The following is a 14429-nucleotide window of genomic DNA, read 5'->3' on the forward strand; positions in this document are numbered from 1 at the left end:
CTGTGTGATTATCTGGGACCCTCAACACGTTCTCTTAAACAATAGTGACAGGTAGTGAACCGAAGCATGATAGTATACTCTGCTGTGTAATGACACTGTACCTTGTTCGTCCGGTTTCGGGGTCCACCACCCGCCTTATCACACTCTGCTTTGCGTCGTATTCCTCTTTCGTCATTGGCTTCATCGCTTGGATGCGGGATTTTTGCTCATCTGTCAAAACTGAAAACAGCCAACAGGATACTTAAAGGAAAAAACTGGGACAATGACTGATCAACAATTACATTGGTCTTGTCGGTTTGCACTTGGCAATGGGTGCATCTCGTCCACATCTCGACTGGCAGCCTTGCCCCTTATTCAGTGAACAATACTCGAAGATGTACTTTTTTTATCTAGAAAATACACGTAGGTGCATCAACACATAATGCTTGATACAAAGAATGAAAGTCGCCTCATGCCACCTACGAATAGTTCAACAGTGCTGCTTGTTTCTGTGCATTATGGTACTTGAAGTCCTGATTTATATTAGGGGAAATAAGAATTCTAAGTACAAAAATACAACCTGAATCACAGCGTGAGCTCTGGCCACAGTATTAACCTGGCAGATTCCTACTTTACCTATTATGTGCTCATCTACAGGTACTCACCTCCACCACACTTGTAATGGGACACAGAACATCCTGAAAGACCCTTTGGGATAGATTTATACATTATATTACACTTATAGGAACGGGTAAATCTCCTTTATTACTAAAGGACATCTGATGTGTATCGTGTCTTGGCTGCGCTGACCAGGAGTATCAGAATCAGAAAAGACTTCATTCAGGTGCTAGATACACACAGTCCAAGTTAAAACATCATATGGAAAGCGATGATCATTCAGGTACAATTTAAAATACTGTGAGATAGAACACTAGACTTAAAAAAATGCAGCGAAATACAGTAGATCAAGTGCAAATAAGAACATATCAACCCATCAAATTAATACACTACTCAAAGTGCTGCTTCGTTCTTCGCGAACCTACGGTGGCTCTCAGAAAAGGGCCCCCTCCTCAGTTCCCCAGATAGATAGTTACAGGAGTAGGGGGCGAACTCTGATACAGTCCCCTATATAGGGCAAACCCAACTCAAAGTAGAAGCCATCTTTTTGAACTTCAGTCACCCTAATCTAGAAGAAGGAGGGGTGCGGTTGGAGGGAAGGCAGCCGATTTCTGATCCCCCAATGATCTTCAATAAATTTGAGCCAGTGTCCACAACAGACACTGAGAAGCTGCTCCTCTCCACCCGATCAGGCGTCCCTAATGACCCCTGCCCAGTCTCAATAATTATTTTTTTTTTTTTTGTAAATATCTTTTTATTGCAGCAAAATCAGAAATGCAGACAGTAAATGTAAGCCATTCCCCTTGGTGTTCAGTGAAAGTGCCGCTCCCTCACCCCTGTATCACACAGCCATTCAGCTCGCACCCCGGAGGTCGAGCGGCAAAGTCATAGGTACAAAGAAACTGCGCTGGATCGGTCTGTACATGGCTGTAGCCACCAAGTGGGTGGGAAATGGCAGAGCTGCTTGTGGGTCCCAACACTCCCTCTCCCATGTCCCAAGTCCAGTTTGAGCCAGGAGTCCCCGTACATTCTTCATGAACAAACCCCCTCCCCTTCCCCGTAACCCCCTCAACCATTCCTACCCCGCCACCCTCGTCTAGGATCCCCCCCCAGCTTCTCCCCACCCCTGCCCAGACCCCCCACCCCCCCAGGCGTGCCAGAGTATCACCTAACCGAGCTCTCAACCCCTTCACCAAGATCAGCTCCGAAACAAAGCCCCAGGATTTATCAGCAATCATTCGTAAATCATCACAATGGGACGCAAGGGTAGTGAAATAGCAGAGCGGGCCTATGCTGTCCCCCCGTCAGGCGGGTGTCCCGCAGGAGCCGGGCTATGCACCGGGGAGTCCTCCTCCTCCACATCCAGGAGCGTGAGATCTAGGACCAGCCCCTCCCACGCCCTGGCTCTCTCCAGTGCCATGTCATTGTCTATCCTAAGCGCTGCTCGCAGGCGAAGCTCACCCTCACATCTGGCCCATTTAAGCAGCTCAGCCTTCCAGCGTTCTACTACGGGGCCCCGGGACGCCTTCCACTGGGACGTAATGGCCCGCTTCGCCAGGAGAAGCCCCAAGTCCAGGAACTTGCTAGTGACTTTATTCTTTGACGTGTGTGGGAACCAGTGTAGTATGCAATGTGCCATGGTGAGTTGCAGGTCCCTCTCCGTCACCTCCCTCAGAACCTCCACTACTTCCTCCCAAAAGGGCCCCAGCTCAGGGCAGGACCAGAACATGTGTTGGAAGTCTGCGGGATCCGCCGGGCAGCGCGGACAGGACGCCGGGTGGGCCGGGAAGTACTTATGTAATTTATCAGGGGTCAGATACGCCCTATGTAGGACATAAAAGTGCACCAGCTGGAACCTTGCGTTGCGCGTGCTATTCCGGGCTCCTTCCAGTATGCCATTCCATGCCTCCTCGGGGATCTCAGTCGCCAAGTCGGCCTCCCATTTCGCCTTCAGGGTCAGCAGCGGAGCGGTGGACTCCGAGACCATGCGTCGAGTCAGGCACGTGACCGCCTTGACCGTCCCTGCCATCATCACGACGTACTGACAGCCCAGAGACAGTGGCGGCTCCGATATGCCCGCCCCCCAGTGCTTGCGGATCGCCGCCGTTAAAGCCGCATGAAGGAGGAAGTCCCCCCCCGCCAGCTCAAAACGGTCCTGCAGGAGGTCGAAGGGCAACATCGCCCCGTTTTCGTACAGATCACCCATGGATGACAGCCCCTGCTGATCCCAACCGTCCAGCCCGTGCCACGAGCCTCCGTGTGGGAGCGCCCCGCAGAGTCTAAGTGGGATCTCAGGCGCGTACGGAATCGTAATACCGCATCTCCGGCGATATCTGTTCCAGCATTTCCGGGCCGTCGCAAACTCCTGAGTGAGGTGGAAATCCCCCATCGGAAGCCCCAGGACTATCCGGGACAACACTTGAACCGGACCCGCCGGCTCTCCCGCTCCGTCCTCCCCTCTCCGGGCCCGCGCCACCCACTGTGTCAGCCACTGCAGCTGCGCCGCCAAGTAGTAGAGCTCATATTCCGGCACCGCTAGACCTCCGTCCGCCCTTGGGCGGAGAAGTGTGGCATGGGCCACCCTGCGCCTGTCCGCCCCCCACGGGAAGCCGATGACCATCGATCGCAGCCGTCGAAAGTAGCTCGCCGGGATCCAGATCGGGAGGGTCCCGAAGAAGTAAAGCAGCCGCGGCAGGGTTACCATCTTGAGTAGCGCCACCCTTCCCATGAGTGACAATGGGAGCGTGCCCCAAAAGTCGAAGTTCCCTTTGGTGTGCCTGATCGCCGTACCGATATTCCCCTCAAGGATATCGGCTCTGTCATGAAAGATCGAGGTGCCAAGGTACCGCAGGCTCCTCTCCTCCCAAGTCACGCCCTCTGTAGTTTGCGGGCATGCTCTCCGTGGGCGGGCCGGGAATAGGTGGGACTTCTCCCAGTTCACTCAGAGGCCCGATATTCTACTCAGCGATTGCAGGAGGGTCTTAGCTCCACGCAGGGAATCCGCCGAGTCCGCCAGGAACATCAGCAGATCGTCTGCGTATAGTGCGATGTGGTGTTCTTGGCCATAGACGTCCATACCCCGATACGCCTGGCCCAGCCGGGCCCGCGCCGCAAGGGGCTCGGCGGCCAGGGAAAACAGGAGGGGGGAGAGAGGGCAACCCTGACGGGTGCCCCTGCCCACCCCGCACATCTCAGAGATAACCCTCCCCGTCCTGACCCTCGCCGTCGCGTTTGTATAGAGCAGTCTCGTCCAATCTACGAAGCCTTCGCCAAGGCCCAGTTCCCGTAGAACATGGAAGAGATAAGGCCATTCCAGGCTGTCGAAGGCCTTCTCCATGTCGACAGCAAACACCACTGCCTCGTCGCCGTCATTAGTGTCGGCCTCCAGTATATGTAGGAGTCGCCGTAGTTAAGCGCCGTATTGCGGGCCCGGATGAAACCCGATTGGTCCGCATGCATCAGCATGGGCATGTGAGGGAGCAAACGCGTCGCCAAGATCTTGCTCAGGATCTTGTAGTCCAGGTTGAGCATGGACAGTGGGCGATACGCTGATCTGTCCCAAGGTTGCTTACCCGGCTTCAGTAGGGGGACAATCAGCGCCTCTCTCGTGGTCGCAGGGAGGCAGCCCAGCCGCTTCGACTCGTTGTACACCCATGTCAGCCGGGGCGCTAGGAGATCCGCGTAGGTGAGGTAGAATTCCGTAGGGAATCCATCGGTGCCCGGCGTCTTATTCCTTGCCATGCTCTTGATGGCGACCCGCACCTCTCTCTCCTCGATCTTGTCCCCGAGTCGCTTCGCGACCTCCTCTTCCAGTACCGGCAGGTCAAGACCCTCCAGAAAGGCCCGGAACTCCTCCGTCGAAGGGAGGACCCTGCTGCGGTAGAGCTCTGTGTAGTAGTCGTAAAACAGCGCGTTAATTCCCTGTTGATCAAATCTCGCCGCCCCCGCATGGTCTCTGAGCTCAAGGATGACCGAGCTCCGGCGGGTCGGGTTGGCCAGCCAGGCCAGGAGAGCCCCCGATTTGTCACGTTCCGAGTGCGCTCGCGTGAGGTAGGCCTTGTAATCAAAGCACCGGAGACGCTCCACTGTCGCCGCCACCGCCTCCCGCGCCCCTAGCAGGGCCTCGTGAGTGTCCGGCCGCTCAGGCCTCGCTCTCTCTAGCCTCCGCAGGGTCTCGTCCTCTTTCTCAATTTCTTCCAGTAGCGTTCTTCGCACTCCCGAAGACGTTGCGATGCACTGGCCCCGTAGTACCGATTTAAAGGCGTCCCATTCCGTCGCGGCCGAACCCGCCGTGCCCGCATTCATCTGGAAATATGCCTCGATGCCCGAGGCAATCGTGGCACGGAAGAGCTGACCGTCCAGTGCCTCATGACGGAGTTTCCAAGCCGGGATCCTCGGGCGAATCTGCGACCAGCGCAGTCGCACGAGGAGCGGGTTGTGGTCCGAGATCGAGCGCGTGAGATATTCACTGTGGCACACCTCCGCGTGCACGTCTTGCGAGCATAGGAGGGCGTCAATACGGACATGCAATTCGTGGAGAGCGGAGAAGAAAGAGTAGTCCCTGTCCGACGGGTGGTTAGCCCTCCAGGAGTCGACCAGTCCCCACTGGCGTTGCCAGGCCGAGCGCGCGAGTGCAAGTCTACCAGCTGGTGCGTTCGGAAGGGGGGGGGGGTGGGATCTATCCAGGGCAACGTCGGCTACGATGTTAAAGTCGCCGCCCAGGAGCAAGGGCTCCACCAGAAACTGAGCTAGTTTGTTGGACAGTAGTGCGAGGAATGCAGGTTGGTCCACATTTGGGGCGTACAGGCAACCCAGGTTAAGGTCCCTCCCGTCCAACTTGCCACGCACCATTATGTATCTCCCCTCCGGGTCAATTACCTGTTGTGTGCACTGGTAGGGTACCCCCGCCCGTATCCAGATGGCCACCCCCCTAGCATAAGCAGAGTAACCAGTGGGGAAGACCTGCCCCCTCCAGCGCCGCTGCAGTGCCCTCCCCTCTTTATCCAGCAGATGAGTTTCCTGAAGGAAGGTGATGTGTATGCCCCGCCTGACCAGATAGGAGTGGATCTTATGACGCCTATGCATGGAGTGCAGTCCCCTTACGTTCCACGTGAGACATTTATAGCCTAAGTCGGATCCCATGGTGAAGTCTTCCAAGCCCCAGCCACTCTCTCGGCAACCCCCCCAGCACGCCTAGGTCCCACCCCGTCCCTCCCCCAACTTGCATGTTCAAACTACCCCAACTCCCACACCCCCGGACAGACAACCAACGTGGAAACCCCATCCAAACTCAAGTATCAAAGAGCGTATCACTACAATATAGGGCTGGAGTGGCAGCGATGCCGGCCCCAGACAGGCCCGAAGCCCCCCGCCCCCGCCCCACCTCCCCTAACAACAATCAGGAGAGACTCCCCGATTCTCCCCGTCCCCAAGGTTTCAGTAATAAGTCCCGGGGGGGCATCCGCACCCCACTGCATAGCGTCCAGAAGCGGTCCCCCCCCGCCTGCGTGCCCCAGTACCTTACTTGTGTGGCCAATGTCTCACGAACCATCTCAGCCAAGGATACCATCCGCTGTCTGGGGAGTCACCACCGGCAGGTCCGTCTCTGAAAGTTCATGCCCACTGCTGGAGCCAGGACTGGGAGTGCTGGTCTTCGACTGCTCCGACGCGCTGCTGGAGGGGCTGGCGTCCCCCTGGCTGATGGCCGCCACCGCCTGCACCGCCTTAGCTCGCTCCTGCTGCCAGCCCGATGGGGAACCAGATCGTCGCGCCGGCGTCGCTTCCGTGGAGTGTCTCCTGGGGGGGGGTCTGAGGCGTGGGGCCTGTGCCCGGCTCCCCCCTCGCGTCCAACCAGCTCCAAGCTTCCTGCGGTGTCAGGAAAAAGTGGGTGCGCTCCCCATCGACCACCCGCAGCCGCGCCGGGAACAGCATAGCGTAGGGCAGTTGCAGCGATCTCAATTTCCGCTTGACCGCCAGGAAGGAGGCCCGCTGCTTTTGCACATCTCTGGTGAAGTCCGGAAAGACCATGACCCTGCTGTTGTCGATTCTCAGGTCCGAGATGTCCCTCACCCTCCGCAGTATATGGTCTCTGTCTCTGAAGTGCAGGAGCCGCAGTATAATCGGGCGCGGAGGCGCCCCCGGCTTGGGGGGATGCGCAGGGACCCTGTGCGCGCGTTCAATGGCGAAGAACGGCGAGAGTCCCTCCGGGGCCACCTCGGATCGTAACCAGCCCTCCAGGTAGGTGACCGCATCACGCCCCTCCGTGTTTTCAGGAACCCCCACGAGGCGGAGGTTATTGCGCCGAGAGCGCCCTTCACTGTCCTCAGCTCGGAGCTCTAGCACCCGTACCTTCTGCGCCATTTCCGCCAGTGTCGTTTTTAGCTCCGCCACGTCCCCTGGCAAGTTCTTCAGGGTAACCTCGGAGGTCGCCACCCGCTCCTTCAGTTTCCTGTGGTCGTCCTTCAGCAGGGTCAGGTCCGAACCAATGGTGTCAATGCGCTTCTCAAGAGCCTCCCGTGACGCCACAATCGCCTGCATTATGTCCCCCAGGGAGGGATCCCGTGGGCGGGACGAGCTCCCGGCCCCCTCCCCCGGCGGGACGTCCTCGACGAGGTGCCCCGGGTCGTCCAGCCTCAGGGCCTCGAAGCCTTTCTTCCTGCTGCTGCCACGTACCATCCTGGCGGGCAGCGACCGTCGAGTGCCCCTGCGGTGGCCGCCGACGTTTCCTCTCTCCTCCCACGGACCGCCTCAGGCCCGCCGTTCCCTCCGACCTCCGGGCCCTCGCCTCTTGGGGTCCAATACGTGGAGCTGTCCAAGGGTCAGGCGGGGTATTCACCTATGGGCACCAGTCTCGATGTGGCCCGCTGTGCCTGGGCGTCCCGGGCCAGGTAGGCGCCTCTGCCCGCCATTAAATTCAGTGCCTCGTGGGGGTGGTGAGTCGGCACCGCGTCCCCTGCACTCTTCGTCGTCTTCTTTGCTCGCGTGCCGCCCGCTCCCGGCGGCGCAGGCTCCCCGGCGAGACCACCACCAGGAGAACGGGATAGGTGCTCCTCGCAGGCCCAGGTCTCCACACGGTCCCCGCACCGAGGCCAGGCAGGCGCCTCTTTCCGCCTGCGACGGTAGCGCTTCGTGGGGGGGGGGGGTAGCCAGTCCCTCAACCCCCGCTCTCCTCGTCGTCTACTGCCCTCGTGCGTCCCCCAACCACGTGTGGTGCAGGCTCCCGGCAATGCCACCACCAGGAGGGCGGGTCAGGTGCTGCCCGCAGATTCAACGGTCCACGCGGCTCCAGTAGCTCCGCAGTCGGCCGCCAATGCGGTCACTCGGTCTCCACCGGCGCCATTTTAGGGTCAGGCAGGGCAGGCGTCTCCCGTTCTCCGGATTCACCCGCTAGTGCGCCAGCCAGTTCCCCTCACCTCTGCTCGTCCTCCGGGGGCCTCCGCCGGCCAGCGGGCAGCCGCCACCACGTCAGGGGACTCCTCCTCGCCTCCCAAAGTCCACCGCCAGGCGCGTCAGGGCAGGACGGCGGCCGCCATTTTGGGCGCTCTCCTCTCCGGGTGCCGCGCTCGGTCTTCAGAGTCCAGCGGGGGTGGTTACCGGGGCCCCCAGTTCTCCAAAATCACCCTGCGTGCCCCCGGTGTCCTCCCTGGTACTTTCGAGGGGTCGGGATGTGAGTCGGGGCTCAGGATATGCGGTGGTGCGAGGCGGGCACGGAGGAGCTCCGGAGTCCCGCTTCCACCTACATCGGCGCCTTAGCCACGCCCCCCTGCCCAGTCTCAATAATTAAACAGGTACAGGTGCCTGCGGGCCTTAGTACTCACCCCATTGTTTAATACAATGTTTGAAGCCGGACATTTCCCTAGTCCTTGGAAATTGTCCTTCCGACCCATATCTCGCCTTTCATTACCTGCAAACTGGTTGAGAAAACCATGAACTCACAGCTCAGCACCTTTCGAGCTAGGACCAACGCTCTGGATCCAACTCAGTTTGGGTTCACAGAAGGGCATAGTACAGAATCCGCACTGCTCCACTCCACGGAGGAGATAAGGGAGGCTTGGACAGGGGAGGCAAAGCAGCTCTGATTATGCTGGACCTGTCCGCAGCCTCTGACACGGTCCATCATGATGTTCTGATAGCCCGTTTGACTGTGAGTGGTATTCAGGGCAAAGCTTATGATCGCCTTAGATCTTTTTTGTCAGACAGATCCCAAACTGTGGCACTGGGTAATTTTAATTCCAAACCTGTCTCACTGCCGTGTAGAGTACCACAGGGGTTCTCCCTTAGCCCTACACTTTTTAATGTTTCTGTCACCTCACTGGCTACCCTGATCAGATCATTTGGCTTCAGCCTGACTTCATACACTGACAACACGCAAATTGTGGTTGCTTTACGGTCTGGTCAGACAACAGGAATTGAGGACAGGTTCCATGATTGCATGGCAGCAATCGGAAGCTGGATGTCACAAAATTGCCTACAACTGTTCTTCACCCTTGTCTTCTGGATTTCTATTTCCATACCTATTTAAAGGGACTCAAGACCTGGCTCTGCGACTGAGGCCCTCCAATACCTCAGCGCCTTGATACCACCCCCCCGGGGTGATAAGCTGTGCTATATCAATACTGATTAATTGATTTATAAGAATAGCACTGTCACTCCGTGGTTATAATGATTAGGTCAATAGAAAATTGCAAAACATTTTTCGCTGCCTTTGTCCCACCCCGATGGAGATAATGGTCGGAGCACCAGCCTCCCTCCCAGACACCCCCCTGGCGCCGGGAAGGGCACCTCTACACCGCAGCACATCTTATGGAAGGTTTAAAGACGTTTCAACACATTGTCCCTATGCTAAGGAATTATGCTGGCTCCCTCGCCAAGCTCAAGACCAGATGCATCATCTAAAACATCAAACAATTCCCCAACTTCCCTGTTGAAGAAATTACCCACCTTTGGCAGAGAGCGCCATGCCAGGAGCAGCACTCGGCCAGGCTGAAGATGAAGCGGTACAAGGAACAGATGAGAATCCAGGCCTCCTCGATCTATGCACCTATGTCCTAGAACTCTACATTATCACAATGTGCTCGTGGAAAGGAGGCTATGGGAAGTTTGGACCACTTCCTAAAGGAAATGTCGAAGAATGCCCAAAATGGCTGACAACGGAGGTATTCAGAAATATTCACCATGATATTTTGCACCCTACACCCCTAAACTTACTCCCACAAATGCTGCAGTAAATGTGCATTTAGAGTGATATAGTGCCCCACACGCCCACATAGGTGCAGGAGGCATATGGAAAGGAAGGAAAAAATATTATCAAGTGGGGAAAGATTGTGCAAACTGATGTTTTCCTATAAGGTTAATACCCCTTAAGTGTAGGGGAAACAGGTGTTTGCTCTTCACAGATTTGGGGGATTTTTTTGATAAATTCTTCCAAATGGGCAGATTAATGACAAATAGGGACATAGTTTACCATATGTAGAATTATTTGTGTTTGAGAATTGGGCTGAAACAAATTAACCCAAGGTCTGCGTTGGCCTTCTAGTAAGGATCCCACAGTGGTTTTGTTGCTCCAAAAAGATGATCAATAATGTATCTGTTTTGTAATGCAGAGTTTATGTTATACAAATGCCATACAGTGACTCACCTGGGCCAGTGTCCACCTGGTACTCTTTCTGCCATTGGTCAATCGAAGGTCCCGGGACATCAGTCGTGAGTTTACACTGGACTTTGTCAGCCTTTTCCTTCACCTGAGCTTTCTTTTTTACTTTCTGCTTCTTTTTCTTTTTTCCCTTCTTCTCATCTTGTTTCTTCGTCTTCTTCTTTGGGTGATGCCTCCTCGGTGGTGAACCAGATTCACTCTCACTAGAATCACTCGACGAGGAACTGGATGATGTAGAGGAAGATGAGGAAGACGATGTCTCAGAAGAGGAGGATGATGAATATTTCTGTTTCTTTCTTTTGAATTTACTCTTCTTGCCTAAAAAATCATAAAAATCTAAATGTAAGTGAAAAGAAGTGCAACTGAAGGTACTTACACAACTGTGGTAAATTAATGCTGAGAAAACACTGTTAACGGCAAACCGGGTGCAACTGCCAAAGTTCAAGTCCACTTCCAAATCTTCTTCCGCCCCTCCCCCACCCTCGGAGAATCCATACGTAACTTTAGAACACACATACATTATAAGAGAGACCAAAACATGTTATTACATCGAGCCTGAGTTTCTCTACCACAGTTATAACCTAACACAATACTTCAGATAGGACCACTTGCTTGTACATCACAGAGGATGCCATGTCCAACCACCCTTCTACTCCTGGCCATGAAACTTGCCCTCACCCATCCTCATCCTTCTTGTCAGTAAGCAGGGAGTGAAGGCAACTACGTTTACACTTACTGATTCTTCAAGTTTGCGCCAGGATACTCTAGAGTAACAGTGCGCGCTACAAATGCAATATAACATAACACATTACTGGGGTAAACCCAGCTTCAAAGTGCAGATCAACAAGCTGACAATATACAACAAATAAAAAGCCCATAAATTAAACAACAGATGTTGCTCAACTTTTGTGTAGTTGAAGACAGTTAAGTCCTCTAGCTGTCTAATGTCTCTTAGTAGTTAACTCCTTCACTTAGCACACATCAGTTGCAAAGGTTTGGCTCAAACTTGGAGAGATACCAGTGTGGGATGTGCAGCTTCTGTTCTTTACTATACATAGTCTAGTGGCAAGGGAACACGTGCTCCAGATATACTGGCGCGCTGCATTGAAAAGCTCTCCATACCAGTGTTAGACATTAGCATTGAACGTGATTTTCTACTGAGAGCTACCGTAGCTCAAATCTTCCTAGTTTGACATGGCCATGCTTCTTGCACACAAATAGGATACATTCTGCTCCGTTTTGGATTTTATGCAATTTGTAGGAGTTCTTTTTGTGTAGATCCAAGTAAACTGCCATCGACTAATACGTTCTGGAAGAAGCACAATAGCTGGAATAAGTAGCTTAAGCGGTCAGCGGATATTAGTGAAACAACTTTAGCTACACCTCACAGGTGCTAATTGCATATTTTCACAAAGGTATGTACTTGTGGAATTAAGGTCATATCAGCATGAACCATGACTCCAGGTTACGTGAGCAGAGTGGGAGAAGGGCTAAAGACAGGCAGCCACTTTTGAGGCACCGTAGGGCTTTTTACCCTATTTATGAGCAATCATTTCCTAGCTTAAGGCGTTGTGCCCTCTTGCAAACCCAAGTAGATGATGGACGGAGCGCTGAAACTTTTCAGATACTCACACCCAGTCACAGATCTGGGTTTAATCCATCATCCTTCTTTAGCTCACTGCCATCTCAGTTCAGACCCAGCCATATGCAAATCAGTCTTGACCCTTTGCCTCATGAGAACAGTCCAGCCCAAAATACCAAGTCCTCCCTGGACCGGAAACAAGCATCCTGGGACTTGTTTCGGGGTAACAGCCCTCACTAGCCAGGCTAGCTTGAATCCAGTAGCAAAGTGAGCAAGAGAACCACGTCTGGGCATACCTTTCCAGAGATGCTGAACTATTTTGAAAGTCTTGAGAGGAGAATGGTGTGTTTCACAGTACCGAAGGCCGCTGATTGATGAGTCTTCCAACACTGAGGCAGTATACCGGCCCCCATACCTGGTTTGTAATGCCTTTCATTAATGTCCATGATTACTGTTTCTATGGCACAAAGAGGGCAGAGGCCCTACTGTGAGGTGGTTAAAGATTTGCCTTTTTATGTATAATCTTGTAATTATAGGCATACTTCGGCATCCATTATTTTAGCTACAAATATTAACATGCAAAGTGGTACATAGTTGGCTAGGTTTGGTTGGTCGGAGTTGTAGTTTTTTTTATAAAAGAGGTAGAATTACAGGGTTTTTTAAAAAAAAATTATATTTTATATTATGCTTTTTTTTAATGAGGCATCAACTACTCACGTGATCTTGGTAGCCATTTTACTGCAAAAATCTTTAAATTTAGGGGAGCAAACTTCCTTTTCCGAGACTGACTTTAGGGTTGGGATCATGTTTTGATGGTTTTCTGAGTTGGTACGAATTCTAAAGAGGACAATTTATGAGCAGACAGAATGGAGTTTCTAGTATGGTACCCATATACGTTCTTGTACACCCAATTGATAATCAGAACTATCTCCTCAAAAGGGCTACACCCAAGAGCCCTTAGTTCAGAATGCTTGCTGAGGTTTGAGAGGAAGGAAGTTGCACTTAAAATTATAGTGTTCTGTGATCAAGTAGTCCAATACACATCCTTCAGTTTTTTGTTCATTTATTTAGTGTAGGTCCAGTGTGACCAGACAGAAAAGGAGAAGAACAGCCGACACGTGTTTTGCCCGCACGGCCAAATGGCCAAGGACTTTCTGATTGAGAATCAGCTGGACCGCAGAGACTGCATCAGACGCATTTCGGTCATTCTACATTTTATGTAACAACATCTATTTGGCCACATTGTATTTAACAAAGACCTTTTGCCCTGAGAATGCTCTTGGGCCTTTGACCTTGGGGGCGGAACACGTGTCTGTTGTTCTTGTCCTTTTCTGTCTGGTCACAATGGACCTACACTAAATAAGTGAACAAAAAACTAGAGGACTTGTATTGGACTAATTGATTACAGAACACTCTAATTTTAAGGGTAACTCCATCCTCTCAAACCCCAGTAAAATAATCCAAGGTATATATGTAAAAAAAAAAGCAAAAACGGAAATCGAATGCAAAAAAGCTACTTTTTGCTGCAAAATTTCCATTTTGGTGCCACAATGTCCTGGTGTGTGGTGGGGGGGGGGGGGGGAGGCCTAATATATTAACCCTGTCATCTTGAGACATAGTGTTGGAATGGGTTATCCCCCACAAATCTTTCCAGGTCCTCCTCGCAGTGGTTACTTTGAGATACACACATTGTCTTAAGATATTGTGCACATTTATGTATAATTTCCTCAAAGTTCCCTCCTACGTGTTCCTGATTGGAGGAATGCCTACAATTTGTCGGACCACTGAAAACCGCTAATGGTATCACTCCTACACATTGTTCTTTTGCCCACAAAGCCACCTTAGATCGGGCCCAGTCATATGCAAATCATCCTTGATCGTGCTCCAATAGCATCAGTTCAGCCGAACTGCCAAGCCAAATACTCTTTGAACCAGAAGAAGCAAGCCAAGACCAGTTTCAGCCTGATTAGGCCTCTTCAGTCTGGTTCAGCTTGGTTGCAGTAGCACAGTGAGCAAGAGATCCACGCTGGAAATACCCATGGCTACTTAGGGAATTACATCAAACACACAAAAGGTGAAGGGATAAATATTAGCACTTTGTCTAACAGCTGACAATCATTTGATGTAGCAATCCAACCTACTGTTGTTTTGCCCACAATGCCATCTCAAATTACACAGAGCCATTTGCAAGGTACAGTTCAGCTTTAACTGCCAAACCAGGCCCTCCCTGTACAAGAACGCAAACAATCCAAGACCGTTTTTGGCCTGATTGGGCCTCTTCAGTTGGGTGTAACATTGTTCCAATGGAAAAGTGAGCAGGGGACCCACGTTTGTGCATATCCTTGGCCACGTAGGGCGTTACATCAAACACACGAAAGATGATGGGAGGAATGCTTGCAATCTGTCTCCCCACTGGCAAGCACACAGGGTAGCATTCAAACCCATCGTTCTTTTGCCCACCATGCCACCTCAGTTTAGACCCACCCATATACAAATCAGCTTTGGTCTTGCTCCAATAGAACAATTCATACCAAACTGGCAACCCAGGTCCTCTCTGAACCAGAACACAAGCGACCAAGACCGGTTTCTGCCTCTTCA

General features: G+C 52.7%; 1 protein-coding gene across 1 annotated transcript in view; it reads right to left on the bottom strand.

Moving 5' to 3' along the window:
• The window catches only part of ARL6IP4 (ARF like GTPase 6 interacting protein 4), a 97067-nt gene that overhangs the window by 38467 nt on the left and 44171 nt on the right, over positions 1–14429 (bottom strand). Inside the window, exons 3-4 of the mRNA XM_086942935.1 lie at positions 10235–10567; positions 102–219 (exon numbers count right to left, since the gene is read on the bottom strand). Of these exons, the coding sequence (XP_086799061.1) occupies positions 102–219; positions 10235–10567 (451 nt within the window). The remainder of the gene's footprint in view (positions 1–101; positions 220–10234; positions 10568–14429) is intronic.

Source organism: Lissotriton vulgaris, chromosome 11 (assembly GCF_964263255.1).
Source record: "Lissotriton vulgaris chromosome 11, aLisVul1.2, whole genome shotgun sequence".
NCBI classification, from domain to species: Eukaryota; Metazoa; Chordata; class Amphibia; order Caudata; family Salamandridae; genus Lissotriton; species Lissotriton vulgaris.